Genomic DNA, 16,392 nt, shown 5'->3' with positions numbered 1-16,392 from the left:
CAAACACGCTACTTAAAAATGTTGCCTCCACTCGCAATCCATTTCCTCACCTCCCACGTGTTCGGCCCACGGCAATCTGGCTGCTTTTACCACAATCAGCAAATATCTTCTTGTTCATTTAATGACACACTCGAACCCTTTTCTTGGCTTTACTACAATACGTGACACTGCGGTTCTCTCTCCTTCTGCAGCATCCTCCTGCCTTGGCATTAAAACCATACTCGCCTGGTGTTGTGGGAAACCCTTGGGAAAATGCTCATCCCGGGATCTGAGCCCTGCTGAGTCTTCCAACAACCTACCTGTAATGCTACCTCCTGGAAAATGGGTGGGACTAACACCAATGGATAATATCTGTAATCCTTAACCAAAGCGTACAAGCTCAGTGCGGCTCTCCCGAAAAACAGATCCCACCCTGGCAACCCGGGGGAAGAGGTGTAACCTCTGCAATTTTTTTATTTTTTTTAAAAAAACATTCCCTGTTCAGAAATCATAGCTGTCTGTTACTTAGTTTATACAAAAATAATGGGAGGGCAGCGGGGGGTGCTCTTTTCTGAAGGAGCCAAGGGAGCTATGACTGGATGTACTCAGTCCCCACAGCCCTCCCTCCTGCAGGATGATAAGGGATGGAGTCAAACTACCTTTATTTGCCCTCTTTTGGGGACTTGTCACCCCACTCCCCAGGTGAGGTTTTACTGAGGGCAACATCTATGGGTTCATCCGCTACTAACGAATCACATCCTACCCTGAGTGAAGGCTGTAAGCGAAAAAGATATCTGACTATTAGACATCATTGCATCTGCTAAGGAATAAAAGGCAGTAAGAACAGTCTAGCTCAGAGAGACAAATCCCCTTTATTTTGACAGACATCCATAGTTGTTCCTTCCCAGTCTCCTATGCAACCTTTTTTTTTTTTTTTTTTAAATATATCTTGATTGATTTCAGAAAGAGGAAGGGAGAAGGAGAGAGAGAAACATCAATGATGAGAGTCACTGATCAGCTGCCTCCTGCACGCTCCCGACCGGGGATGGAGCCCGCAACCCGGGAATGTGCCCTGACCGGGAATCAAACCCCAATCGCCTGGATCCTAGGTCGATGCTCAACTACTGAGCCACGCCCGGCCAGACTATGCAATCGTTTTTAACCTCTTGTTTTCTAAAGTTTCTGTAGGAGTCTGAGCATTTCATGCTAATCTCTTTCCTTACACAGTTTAGGTATGCCCATAGTCTCAGCAACCATCACGTGGCTCCCAAACCATCTGCACTCTAAGCCCGTCTCCTGAGCTCCTGAACTACACTTGCTACGTAGACATCTCTAATTAAATTTGTCACACCAGCTCAGTACATCCAAAACATAAATACTTGTCCCCTAAACACCAAAACAAAACCAAATAAAACTTCCTATTTCATATCCCAGTGAATGATGCCACCTTTCACTCAATCCCCAATACTGCATCTTATTCAAATAACTTAATCTGTTAAAATACAGACTGTCACGTCCCACAACTGGCATGATTTCACAGATTTTAGAAGGAGCTTAGGAAATAATTGTTTTAATAAATAACTCCCAGAGGTTCCAATGCAAGTGTCTATGAATCTCATTTTGAGAACCATCTTTAAAAACTACAGGAGGGTACTGAAAAATGTTGGCTGAATGAATGTTCCCCAAGTCTAATTCCTATCCTTCTAAAATATCAATAACCTTCCAGTAATCACCTTCTACAGCTTTAAAGTGAGCAAACATTATATCTTTACTTTTGATATATAGTATTTACCATATTTGCAGTAGGTCTCTTTACCTAGCCACGTTTACAAACGACAACTTCTGATAAAGGTTAACGGCTAAGTCCAGTGTCAATTTTTGACCAAATATTGACCTATAATAACTCTCTAAACCTTCCTATCATGTTAACTACTGAACAACATAATATCCCAATAGCTTCTGGAGAAGCTAAGAGATACTACGCACTGTGTTTTGATAACATAGAAAAGTATGGTCAATAAACCAGGGTCACCACTTACCTGCCTGGTTTCTTCTGAATAGCCTAACGGTAAACTCTGAATCAGAAATGTTGAGATGATGTCAAAGTTTCTTGTTCAAGTTCTAACCCTAACCCTTAGCACTGCAAGAGATAACCATTTGAGGTGAGGTTCTCAGCTTAGCTTTTGGTGCAGTAACTGGCGGCGATGCCACTTAGGCCTTAAGAACATGCACACAGTGAAAGTGTTTACTAATATGGCAAAAGTCATCCTATATAGAAACCAAGGAGAAAAAATAACAAGGAGTTATCAATTGACAAAATGCACACGCTTACTTCAAACTCTGTCCATTGTCAGCTACTAGTGCATTCCAAGGTTTAATTACCTTCTTACTCATGAATTTTTGAAATGTTGAAATAAAAGATTTTAAACTTAATTGCAGACACTGTAATTAGGACCTTTAATTATACTTTAGGCCTGTAACTTTCTTTGGACAATGACACTGGTTAATGATTCTGATACAGTTTGAGAGTGTGTGTGTGTGTGTGTGTGTGTGTTCTTTTGGTTTTTAATTCTTTCTGCTATGCTGCTTTTCCTCTCAGGCTAATGTCACAACAAATCTACATCACTGACCTGAACAGGGAGACTTAGGGGTTTAGGTTTTGCTACTTGGTACACACACTGCATAGAAATGAGTGTATCTGCTAAGCTGCTAAAAGTAAAATTAAATTTATTCTTTGCTTTTCTTCCATTGACTAATTGCTTCTGCAAGCCACTTTTATATATGGCTGATAATGATATGGGTATATTTTCCTTCTTCATCATAATAAATTTATTTCTATTTAAAGTGTCATAGCCAAGTTTTGTTTCTTGACCTGGCCATGTTATACTAATATAAATTCAAACTTTCCCTCATTACCTTGCCTTCTAGCAAAAATAATATCAAGATTGAAAATTACTCCATTTGATCATAGGAAGACGAAATCACTTCTTTTCACAGGAGAGATACATGTTTTTAAACTGAGTTCTATCTTCACTAATAGATTTGCAATATGAGTAGTGTATATATTTGTATATGTCTGTGTTACATTTGTATATAGATCATTCAGCTTTCCTTTTCCCCAGCTTTATCATGCTTCTCTAGATTTGGACAAGTAACAAACAGTACCTGTTGAGTGATCAAACTACCTCTTGGCTCTTACTCAAAGTCCTCCCCATTTCACACATTATTATGGATAGCAATTATCAGTGCACTGCCTCTCAGCTCCAGTTCCACCTCCTTTCCCCTTCCTTGTGCCACTGCAGAAGGATTCTGTAAACATTGGTGCTTTGCCAGCTGGCGCAGTGTTCGGCTTTGTCAGTAGAGTACTGGAGGGATATGCTGGTATCATAGCAAAAGAAAGGGACTTTTCTTCCTGCTTCTATTTGTGGTTCAGGTGCATTTTCATCCTTTGGTGTAGCTTCAAAGGATTGGCATGCAGCGAGTTTTCAGCCTCCAGGCAGCGTATTTTTACACACCAGCTTCAGCAAGGCCCTTCACATGTTTCTTCACCAGCAGAGGCTGCTGGAGCAGCAACACCTCTCCAGTGAGGCCTAAAGCCTGGCCTGGCAGGCAGGGTACTCTGCCAAGGTCTCAGCTTCGTCCTGGTTCAGGATACTTCGCCCCTGCAAGGAGCCGTTGCCTTCTGCATTTCCTAATTCTGCATTGCTCTGTCTTCTTTTACCCTGTTTCATTATTTAACTACTCTGGACCAGTAACTACTTAATTATACTAGATTTTCCCTGTTCAAATTACTGTTGTGGATCCTTTCCTCTGACTGGACTCTGATTATGGAGTACATAGGTGCTCACTTGGTGGTCTTGCAATTAATCAGGCTTCCTCCAAGCAAAGGACTGGGAAGACTGAGTAAACAAGATAAATAAAGGTGGGAAATAACGTAGAAAATTGAACATGACCAAAGAGAATTCTACAGGCCTGTGTTAGGCTGGGATATTCAGAGGAATGTATCGCTAGAAAACTGTCAGGGGCCCACAAGCCTTTCAAGATCCTCAGAAATGTTAAATATATATTTCCTTTGTAGAAATATCTCCATATATAGACACGTGTGCACACATACACATACTCACATACATGTACACCCCAAAACAGAAAAAGAAAATCAAACAAAGTAAGTGATTTTGCACTTTAAACTTTGCTAATTACAATTCCACTCAACTCAATTACATATAGTTTGGAATATAAGTCCATTTTAATGTTTAATATAATATGTGACAGGGGCCTCCAAAATAAGAAATAAAATCTTGAGCCTGCTAAATTCTTTTGAAGGTTCTTAGGCAAAGTTCACTGAAGAGGCCAAATTTTAACTTCCACTCAGGGTTTAAATTGGTTCTGTTGCTAATGACTGCCTATCTGACAAAAGCTACCAACCTTTTATTTTTATTTCTTTCTTTGCATATAAACAATATTTCTTTTATTTTTCTCATTTTAATTTTTTATTAAAATACCTTTTTGTCTATAGTGACAACCAAAGAAAAAACACATGATTTTATAGGTTGTAGATCACGTAAAATACAATAAGCATACGCTCATAGGACTCCAGAACAGATTGAAAACTATTCAAAGCCGCTTTCATAAACACACACTTTAAATGACAGCAGCAGACAGGGCCACAGACACACACAGGCAGCAAGACTGGCTGGCCATGACCACTTCACGCGGACAGGGGCCCGTCCCAGCTCTGGGGCATGTTGTCCTTCACCTTCAAGTCCTAACTTCGCACATCAGCATTCTCTGCTCATGATTTCATCTTGACATCAGTGGGTTCCTTATGCTGACTGTTAAACTTTAATTCTGGGAGAATTATAAAGCTTTTTTCCATTAATTTCCTTACTTTGTTTTTCTCAGAATTCATGATTTGTAAAAATATAGAAATTACCCAACTTTCCATGAAAGGAAGTCATACATGGAAACACTACCTCCAAGATCACAGTTTCTTTTTCTTCCCTTAAAAAGAATTCAGCTTCACTGAGGTATAAATGACGAATAAAATTGTAAGATATTTAAAATGTACATTGTGGTAATTTAATATACCTATCTATACATTGTGAAAGAATTCCCCCATCTAGTTAATTAGCACATCTATCACCTCAACTATTTATCTTTTGTGTGTGTGATTATGTTTAAGTACTACTCTTTTTTAAAAAAAATTTCTTTATTGTTGAAAATATTACAGATGTCCCCTTCCCCCCTCCCCCGATGACCCCCTCTACCCAGCTCCCGCCCTCTCCTCAGGCCTTTTTAGCAAATTTGTATTATATAATCCAGGGTTATCAAGTATAGGCACCATGTTTTACATTAAACCCTCAGACCTTTTTTATCTTATAGCTGAAAGTTTACAGCCGTAGACCCACCTCTCCCTATCCCTTCCCCCCAGGCCCTGGCAACATTTGTACTCTCTGTTTCTATGAGTTTGAAATATTTTTAATCCACATATAAGTGATACATGTGGAATTTGTCTTTCTCTGTTAATTCACTCAGCATAATGCCCTCGAGGCCAATCCACCTTGCAGCAAATGGCAGGATTTTGTTATTTATCACTGCTGAATAATATTCCACTGTGTATATATACCATGTTTCTCTATCTTGGTTATTGTGAATAACACTGTAATGAACATAGGAGTGCAGATGTCTCTTTGAGATCCTGTTTTCATTTCCTTTGGATATACACCCAGAAGTGGGGTTGCTGGATCATATGGATCATATTTTTAAATTTTTGAGGAACCTCCACAGTATTTCCACAGCGGCTGTATGTGCCATTTTACCTCCGCACCAACAGTGCACACAGGTTCCATTTTCTCCACATCTTCACCAATACTTTTAACTCTTGTCTTTTTGGTGACACAAGTTTTGAAGAAAATATAAAATATACAGGACTAATCTGAACACCCAACCCACGATGGTGCACCACAAATACAACAAGCATTTAGCTAGAATAAATAGGCAGGAGACAGTCACATAATCCCGTAACACTAAAAATACTTGCTTATTCTAAAAAAGAATTATCCCTCCCAACTTCACATTATATAAAGTAAAAATACTATTTAATGGAAAACTCACCATATCTGTATCTGAGACAGGGCCAAAACTGGTCACGTAGATGTTAGTGAAGACTTCAGTAATACTGTCTGATATGAGAAAAAGAGATTGAATAGAGATATTATATAATGAGAGGCACAGGAGACAGAGGGGTCAATTCATGGCATGGCTAGAAACTGTTTGATATTTAGGAATATTGCTTTTTACTTTCTTTTCAACTTTCAGAATCAACTAAAATAGCTCACTTATTTCATAGGTTCTTGCAACCCTAAGTGCAAAATGCCAAGAAATATAGGATCTTCTTACTTGGAAACTATACCTGACTAGAGCATTCCATTGTAAGCACATTTCTAAAAATTAATGCTTTATTAGAATCCATCGTAACTGAGCTGGTTTACAATAAATTTTCCACCGGCACTGAAAATGCAGTACAGTTAGTATGCTTTCTGTTTGATATAGTCCTGAACTTGATTCTAAACTAAATATTTCAGATGTTATTTAATGATGGCAGAGACTTAGTTTGTAGGTTGTAAATTAGTGCATCTCCTCAATAAAGCACAACACAGATTGTTAATCATTACAAATAAATATAGTTCACATTAATATAAAAATTTTATTATTCAGTGATATAAAAATAAAAGCAAATAACATATATTAATCACAATGGATTACTTCCAAACAAGCGTGCTTTCAAATGTATTTAAGAATGCCTGAAATGCTATGACTTAGCATTCATCTTAGTTGGATTGAATTAGATTCTATAGTTATGTAACTTATTAACTGTAACATGATTAACTGGATTGCTCTATTACCCGGTGATTTCAAATAAGGCAAATGGTGAGGGAGAAAAGTCCAAAGGAAAGATTTAAAAAGAAAAACCCTTTAAATGCTCTTATAGAAAATAATGCATCATTAATTTCTACCATCATGAACTGAATGTCTTATCTAGTAACTGTCGAAGTTTTAATTCTAGACAAACAACACCATGAAATATGTTTACTATTATATGGGGCATTAATTCATAACCATGAAAGAGAGAGTAAACTAAGCCTGGGATATTGTATCTGCTAAGGCAAAACTAAGAAATAAAAAGAGTATGAAATAATAGAGTAGACTTCTCCAGCAGTCTTTACATATAATAAACAGCATAACAAACCTATGAGATTGATATTCTCTTATCACCCCAATGTGTGTGTGCATGTGTGTGTGCACTTATGTACAGAAAAATAAGGAATGACGCTCAATGACTCACACTTAGAACTCAAGCAGTCTGGCTCCTGAGTCTTTAGGGTAAACCAAAATGTTATACCACAGTGGACAATAAATTTTAAATAAAAGAGTTTTCTCATTAGCTACATATTCACCAGAATAGTCTGTGCCAAAAACATAGATATACTGTTCCAAATAAACATAGTCATTCAACTTTATTACATTAGTATACTATTCCATTACAAAAAACTGTATTTATGAAATTTTATCATAAAACTGATTTGAAACATAAATGTATTTATGAAGTTAATTCTCAGCTGCCACCTGCTCCAAAGACCTGCACAGGGTCAGCTTCATGGATGCGCAAGCTACAGGACCCTGTGCTCAGAAAAGCCCCATGCTTGGTTTAATGTTCTGTTTTTACTATTTTCACATTCTTAATCATTTTCTGAATAAAAGGCCCTGTATTTTCATCTTGGACTGGGCCTCACAAATTATGTAACCAATCCTGGACCTAAATTATATATGTTCCTAGAAAGAAATCAAGAAAATGAGAACCGAGTTTGTTTTTCCCCCCTTATTTGCACTAAATCAATCACACATTTACTCAATCAACAATACAATAAATGTTTAGTAATTATAGATATTTATTTAAAATGCTCCAGAGCAGAGAAACGGAAATGTTAAGGTGGTCTTCGCCCAGAGTGACAAATACAATTACCTTCCTTAGCCTGGAAGAGCGACATTGAAAAAAAGAGAGAACAAAAATGTGTGAGTGTATTTGTGTGATAAACATGGAAGAATGTCTGGTGCTTAGGAAAAACCGTTAAATTCAGGAAGACAACTAACTGGGGAGAGAGAAAGTGAATAACCTGCCGAGAGGTACCAAGGAGCTTCTAATACATTTCTGATATTTTCCTTCTCCTAAAATTGACATTAATCAATTTCATCAAAGTCTTAAGATTTGATGAAGCTGGTCATGGAATAAATCACATTATTCTCTGTACTTTCCTGAATGTTTGCAACACTTCACCAAAAAAAATAAATGGGCCTGAAGGATATCCAAAGTGAACACAGAAATAATTTCAAGAAAGGTTTAAATTAAGTCATGGAAATTATTCTTTACTGGGTAAGGAAGCATATAATAACAATCGAGCCTACTGTTAAAAGTCTGTTGCAGATTAATATGTGCAGAAGTATGTTAAGAAAGACAGAGGCTGCACTGAAAAAGACCTGAAAGTGATGCGAACACTCCTGCCTCTCTCACTCTATATATACAGCAGCCAGGCACTCGGCGAAGGACCCCGAGATGGAGGGTGTCAGGTCCAAGGCGATGGTGCCAGAAATGTTACGTCACATTTATAACAGTGGGCACACTGAACAAGAGGAGGCCGAAGAAAATGTATCTAGTTTGAAAGACGCTGCAATAGTTAAGACAAAAGAAAAAAAGACACTGAGAATACAAAAGTGTGGAAATCAAGGGAACAGAGGTTTTTTCTAAAGTGGTATTGTTAAAAGATGTTGAAATAAGCCCCATTGTTTGACTATTAGAGGACCTTTAGAGCCTAGAAATGAGCAGTTGCATAAAAAAAAAATGAAAGGGGAATGGAAAGTAAATGGGTGGTGAATACATGGAAAGAACAAGTAGAAAATATTTTCTTTAAATGCTTGTTAAAAATATTTGGATGAAGTCATGAACAGTTGAACTGTACTCAGTTATGTAATACAGTAACAATCAAACCTTCAAGAAAAAATGTCTAACATCTGGCAGGAATAAGATCCTGTCTTTAGGAACAGCATTTTGTGGATGACTGACATACACTCGAAAGTACGCAATCATGGTTGTTTCCAGCGGACCTTCATCGGTGCAAAGTTTTCAACACAATTGAACACAGCAGGGGGCTTTCTGTCACCTCCTCAGTGAGGCCCACCTGACCATCCTATTGGGATTGCAACCACTCCAAGTCTCGCCCTGTCTCTAATAGGTTCAGTTACTTGCTATGTTTACTGTTTGCTGTCTACACCACATGGTAGACACAAGCCACACATGGCTATCTAAATTTACATTTTAATTAATTAAAATCAAATAAAATTTAAAATTTAGTTTCTCAGTCATCCTAGTCACATTTTATCCACATACGACTTTGGCTACCACACTGAGTAGCACAGGTGAACATTTTCATGACCACAGAAAGTTCTAGAAGGGAATTCTAGTCTATATCCTCTCACTAGAAGTAACACTCCATAGCCAAAGGGATTTTTATTTGTTCAGAAACATAAAAGCCCAACACAGAACAGCCTCTGACATCATGTATATTCTTAAAAATTATTTGAGTAAGTGAATTCTCGCTCTTGTTCACAGAGTCACTTAAAGTACACATGGCCTCTGTTATTATAATGCAGCTTACCACAGCCCAGTAAAGACAGATATCAGGCAGAAAGCAAATCAGTATAAAATTGGAGAGATGATACATGCTACGAAAAAATATAACAAGGAAATACTACTTTTCCTGGAAACTTTCTTCACTTGGGCTCTGAAACACCCATAATTTCTTGATTTTAATCTAATCCCACTTCTTTGAATCCCTGTCTGCTATGCCCCCAACCTGTTAATATTGGAATGCTCCAACCTTCATTTTTGGGGTGTTCTCTTTACTTAGTTCTCGATGGTTTCTTTCATGCAGTCACGTACTCTTGAATTTCCATTTACAGTCCAGAGCTTTCTCCTAAAGTCTGAACTCCTATACTCAACTATCTAGTTGATATCGCCACTTGGTTATCTATTAATTTTCTCAAACTCATTATGTCCCAAACCAAATTTACTTTCCTTTCTAAAATCAACTATACTTGTAGCTTTCCTATCATTGTTGTTGTTTCAACCCTTAAAGCCACAAATCTTGGCTTCATCCACAGCATCTCTCTTTTAAACAGCATGTCTGGCTGAGTCTCAGAGATCCCTATAGTCCAACCACTTTCTCGCCTCCTTTTAAAACTGCTGCCACCACTCGTAAAGTTACCCTCATCTCTCTATAGGAATACTACTTCCACTCATTTACCCCTACAGTCTTTTATTTTGTTATAAAAGCTGTCTTGAGATATAATTCACATTATGTAAAATACATACTTTATAAGTGACAATTCAGTGTTTTTTAGTAGAGAATTGTACAACACCGCTAGTCTCTAACCTTAGAACAATTTTTATCATCAGAAAGAAACCCTGAACCCATTAATAGTTATTCCCTGTCCTCCCCCCAATCCAGGCTCTGGCAACCACTAATTCTGTTTCTATTTCTATATATGTGCCTATTCTAGATATTTCATATAAATAGAATCCCTCCTATGCCTGGTTTATAGAGAGGGTATTTTTTTAATCATGAATGGGTGCTGGATTTTGTCAAATACTTTTTATGCATGTATGCAGAAAATCGTGAAGTATTTGCCCTTTATTCTATTAATATGACACTTTACATCAATGTGTCAGTTCATGTGTTAAAGCAGCTCTGCATACCTACGATAAATCTCCCTTGGTTTTGGTGCGCAATTTTGTACATGTTGCTGGTTGTGATTTGTTAGTACTGGGTAAGCATTCATAAGGGATATTGGTCTGCAGTTTTCTTACGATGTCTTTGTCTTGTTTTAGTATCAGTGTGACACTGGACTAATAGAATGAGCTGAGTCATGTTCTCTTTCCTTCTATTTTTCAGGAGATTTTGTGAAGGATTGGTGTTAATTCTCTTTTAAATGTTAGACAAAATTCATCAGTGAAGCCATATGGACCTGGAACTTGCTTTGTGGGAAGTTGTTTTGTTACTAATTCAATCTCTTTCCTTGTGTAAGTCTGTTTAGGTTTGCTGTTTCTTTTTAAGTTAGTTTTAGTATCTTTCATTTTCCTAGCAATTTGTCCATTTCATCTAGGTTAGTTAATTTGCTGTCATACAAATGCAATACAAATGTATTCCCTTACAGAATTTCTGTAATATTTCCCATACAGATTTTCTGCCTGACGGCCTTCCCTGGCTGCACAGGGCAGGCCAGAAGTGCAGAGAGGTTTACACCCATGGGAAAAACCATCAACCAGTGACTGATGGGAGGTGGAGGTAATATAACTCAGATTTCTCTCCCGCAGTGGAGACAACTCTAAGGCACTATTTCCCAGGGATCTTCAGTGAGATTGAGCCTCAACTGTCCTCAGCAGGAACCTGCTCATTAGTGCACACTGCTCTGCGTTCCTTCCCTCCCCTGTCACTTTCCCATCCCCTCTGCTAGTGCCGCCTGACATCACTTCCCAAATAATCCATGCCTTAGTCTCCTTCTGAGGGAAACCAAACACAACCATCAACATCATTAACTTACTCTAAGGAGGAAAAGTGATCATAGTTAAACACATGCATTCACTTTAGCTAACCACACAAGCAATAAGCTATACTATCCTCACACCTGTAATTTAGATATTAACAATAATGTTAATAAGGAAATACAGTTACAATACTAAGAGTAAGATCAAACTGTGATGACACCCCTTCAAGGAGATCTGGATCCTAATAATTTTACTCATCATGTATCACAGATACAATGTCATACACATATTTTAAAATAAGTCATTGCTGTGTTTTGCTTTACTCTCTCAGCAATCACAACAGTTTGCTTCCTGGGACGATCGCCATATACCTACATGTGTGATTGGTCTTCAATTTCCACCAAAGTCAATGAATACTTATTAAGAGACTTTTGTGGATACTTCACTTTGTGTTCCCAGTTGAGTTGAAAACTTTGAATTTGATAATATACTTGCCACCCTTCTTCCACAAAGGAATTGCTGCACCTACCAGGTATCTTCCTTCCCACAGACACTCCAATCCACATTTAATGAAAAAGGGAGGCTTGAACAATACAGTGCTGCATTTGGATGGTCAACACGTTGTCCATAAACAGGAAGAATTAAGAATAATAATAAAACCATTATGCATTATGTTTTGCTACAATCATTCTTCATTAGAGTTCTAAGTTTTGGTCTTTGATTTTTTGCATATATTTGGAACTGTGAAATATCAACATATACTGACTAAGTGAAATTTTCTCTCAGTGTAAGATTCCTGGTGCTTTTTAATTTTTGTATCTTTATATATTCTGTTTGTTCTTATAGTCTACATTGATTTTAAAAGCATGGCCTATTTGGGAATCCTGAACAAGAGTCAAGATGCCTGCATGCCATGGGCAGGACACAAAAGTCTTAAAGAAGAAGCTAAACACCTCCCATCATGACAGCCTCTGGTATGGGTTATAGAATTCAACCTGGAAATCACTTCAGGCTTTGGGATTCTTCTGTAGGTGGGTTTGCAATGCCTTCTCTCTCTTGGAAATGTGTTCCTTCCATACCTAATGACCCAGCTTACCCTGGTGAGCAAGCTGAGGACACACCTTCTCCCCAAAGCCCTAGTAAAGGAAATAATGGGTAAAACAGGAGACTGAGTACACACTGAGGCCCATCAACTCAGTGGGACCATTGGTTCAATTAACAAACAGCTACCAAAGGCGTACTAAGTACAGTCCAGAGACATTCCCAGACTGACAGACAAGGGAGAGAATGTTCCCAGAGGGAAGCTATTATGTGGTACCAGAAGCAACTTATGTTCCTCAAGGTAATGTTTCATCAATTAACTGTTACATGTTCAGTTTGGGACGCTGACAACGGAAAGAGTAAAGATGTTCTCAAAGATATCACTTCTACTATTATGAGTTATATTCTCTTGTGAGGAGGTTCTAGTGACCCAACCCCATTTCGAGTTGTTAAAGATGGCATCCAGAGCACATGGGATATGTCAGAACACTAAGAGTCCAAAGTTCAGTCTGATACAGGCTACTATAGATCTAGTATTCCTGGGTTAGTTAGTAACCTGGAGCATACTAGTCACCAACTAGAAAACTTATGCTGTTCTCCAAGTACTGATAAAAACTAGCTTAACGATTAAGTTAAAGAATTTAAAATAAAAACTATGCTGATATAAATTTACATTTTGCTCCCAAAGTATATATTAATAAGATTCTTATACTCAATAATAATAAAAATAAACTTTTATCTTTTAAGATAAAATTTTTTTAATAAATCAATATAAACTGAAGATTCTTAATGCACTAGAAATAGAATTCGTATAGAATTCATATATATTACTAATATCAAGGGATGGAAAAAATCTTCCCCTATTCATTTTCTTTATTAAAAAATGGTATATAAGTTAAGCATGCTAATTGACTTTTTCTTTTATGACCTGATTTTCACCATCCCCAAAGAATATTGCTATTGACAATAATTCTGTTTATCTTGCAAAATAATTTTTCTGGGTTTTTTTACTATTTTGTAGAAGAAAATTATTTAAATGTAATAAAAGTACTAACACTGAAAATACAACCCAAACCATTTCAAAAGCTGATACAGGCCATGGCTTTCAATCATTCGAAATTTCTAGTCTTGCCTTCTCTGTTTCTAGTCTTGGTAAAAGGCACCATCATCCTGTCAGTTGTCAAAATTTCACTGGGTTCTTTTGATTATATTTCCTACATATTTTTTGAAGTTTCCTTTTCTCTCACCTTCATTGGCAATAGCCTCTAGAACAGCTTCTTTTCACATTCCCTCCTCTACTTTCGCCAGCTCCTGCCTACCCTCCTTAATACTGCTAGAGTGTTCCCTCCTAATTATAAACTCTGGGATGCCTCTAATCTGGTCAGAATTGTTCTCAATGATGCTGCCTACAGATGAAGTGCAAAGTCCACAGCATGGCATACAAGGCCCTTCATGATTATATTTGTCCGTGTTTCCTTGCCGGTACAGTTCTATGTTGTGTACCTTGGCCATCCCACACTCCATGTCATTCTCCTTCACCCTTTCTTTGTAGTTGCCCTTTCTTCTATATAAAATGTCTTCTAATTTAATATTTGCTCTTAAAAAAATAATCTAAAATAACACTTCCTCTCTGAAGTTGCCCTTACCATCCCTGGAGTATTTAATTGGTCTTTCTGTTGGTTCCAGGAATTTTTACTCCTTCAAATGAAATCATCAATCTCATTGTAACTTTCAATGCACGAGAAGTTATTAAATGGTCGTGTGTTCTCCCACTCTATTCACCACACAACAAACAGCTCCTAGCAATTTGCTCTATTGAGTAACAGAACATCATAGATAATCATAGAATGATACAAAGCAATATCCTAAAAACAATCATTTCATCATTCATTGTCTATCATGTAGTTTATATTTTCTTTAGAAATGTGGCTTTTAAGTAGGGAGTTCATTTTGAGCTTCTTTTTGTTCAACTCTAAATGAATAGCAGATTCTGAGCATGAATAAAACCATACCAATCCTGCCACACTTAAATATGAAAAAAATAAAAGTATTTATCTTTACATCTATGAATAATCTGAACTAAATTAGGCAAACTATGAGGGTGATAAATTGCTGAATTAACTTAATCATATGTGGAAACATTTTAAAGGCAAAATTTTAGATTTTGATGTTAAAAACATAAGATCATCTGATTTATTTTCAAGTCGAGTTTATTTCTCACATTCAACAATCCAACATTTTTCATCTACAACATTCTAAGATTAAAGGCATGGAGAGCCTTGTTGGCAATATTACAAAACCTTGCTATCTCTCCCTGAATCTCCTGGAACAGTCTCAAAAAGAAACTCTACTTACATGGAGCTTACTGATATTCTAATTTGATGATAGTATCACTTTCTTCCTAAAAATAAATTTAGCTTAAATTTGAATAAAAGGAAAAAAGAACTTTCCTAAAGTAATTAACTTTACCACCCATCACTGGATGCTGTTTCCTGAGGGTATGAGCATTGGAAAATATTATGATTACTCTACACCTAACATGCAATTAGGAAATTTTAGAAACTTATGTAGCAACCTTTAAGTACGTATCCTATCTGCTGAATTCTCATTGTGTGAAAATAAAAGGAACTTACCACCTAGTAAGCTTATACTCTATGCCTCTAGCTGATTAAATTTTTATATATGATCCAAACTTATTTTCATGACCAGTCTGTAGACTGTGCACAATTAGAGTTATTTTAGTCGGCATCCAATTCAGCAGCTAATAAAACACAGAGCTGCACTGAAAGTTTTTCCTCCGACTTAAAATTTCATGCTCATCATTATTCCAACGATAAAGTGCCATCAAAACACGAACAATGCAAAGGACTTTTCACCTGGTTTAAGACTTTGGTGTCTTGAGCAATGCCAGTATAATCAAACCACATAGATTTATTACAGCTCTGTCATGTGCCAGCCTCGAGTGATATATTTGGGAAGATATAAAAATATGGAGTAATACTAAAGAAACCTACACTCCAGTTAAATAATCACTGCTAGTTTTGCAAAACATAAGGCCATTTAAACTTTAGGATAAAAAGTTTATGTTTGTGAATGTGACACACATATACACACATACATATACACATAATATTTAGTAAATACATTATAATATACAAATATCTATGTGTTTTACATGTTATATATATATACATTTATGTGGGTATGTATATATTTTTTCTGTGTAGGTATATACAGACCAATATAAAATTTTGGTGTTGAACTGCCCTATATTTAAATCGAAAGGCTTCTATTATTCTAACTTAAATCTGGAACTTCAGAAGAGGGCTACACGCAGAATGACACTGAGAAACGGATAAATAAATTTTCTTTCTTTCCTCCTTTCTTCCTTCTGTTTTTCCTCCTTCAAATCAAAAACATACTGAAAGCGTGTTACACTCAGATAAAGAAAACATAATAGGTAACCATCATGCCTCAGAGAGAAAAAACAAGTACATATATTATCATCCATGAAGTCTTCATCAATGGTAAAAATAATGAAGAATGCTAAGGTGTGGCGGGAGGAGGCAGATGGTGGGTGACGGTTAAGGAGCGAGCTGGCACCGAGCTCAGCGCTGGGGGTCAGAGACAGGCAGGCCGAGCCATCCCTTCGTCTGTAATTCACGCTTCTTTTTATTTATTTTTCCTCTACTCTCAGAAACCTTCCCTTCAATCATTTCAACTCAATTTATTCCATGGCCTCATAGTTCCAACCTAAAAACAAATTATAGCTA

At 37.0% G+C, this 16,392-nt stretch overlaps 1 protein-coding gene across 2 annotated transcripts in view; it reads right to left on the bottom strand.

Annotated features, from left to right (window-relative positions):
• GABRA2 (gamma-aminobutyric acid type A receptor subunit alpha2) overlaps positions 1 to 16,392 on the bottom strand; it is a 110,343-nt gene that overhangs the window by 52,012 nt on the left and 41,939 nt on the right. For both annotated transcript variants that reach the window (XM_087827605.1, XM_016206881.2), the window contains exon 3: positions 6,094 to 6,161. In XM_087827605.1, the coding sequence (XP_087683731.1) occupies positions 6,094 to 6,161 (68 nt within the window). The remainder of the gene's footprint in view (positions 1 to 6,093; positions 6,162 to 16,392) is intronic.

The sequence above is a fragment of the Miniopterus natalensis genome, chromosome 1 (assembly GCF_054644295.1).
Source record: "Miniopterus natalensis isolate mMinNat1 chromosome 1, mMinNat1.hap1, whole genome shotgun sequence".
In the NCBI taxonomy this organism is placed as follows: Eukaryota; Metazoa; Chordata; class Mammalia; order Chiroptera; family Miniopteridae; genus Miniopterus; species Miniopterus natalensis.
Note: the sequence above shows the minus strand (reverse complement) of the source record. Positions and strands in the feature narration are given on the sequence as shown.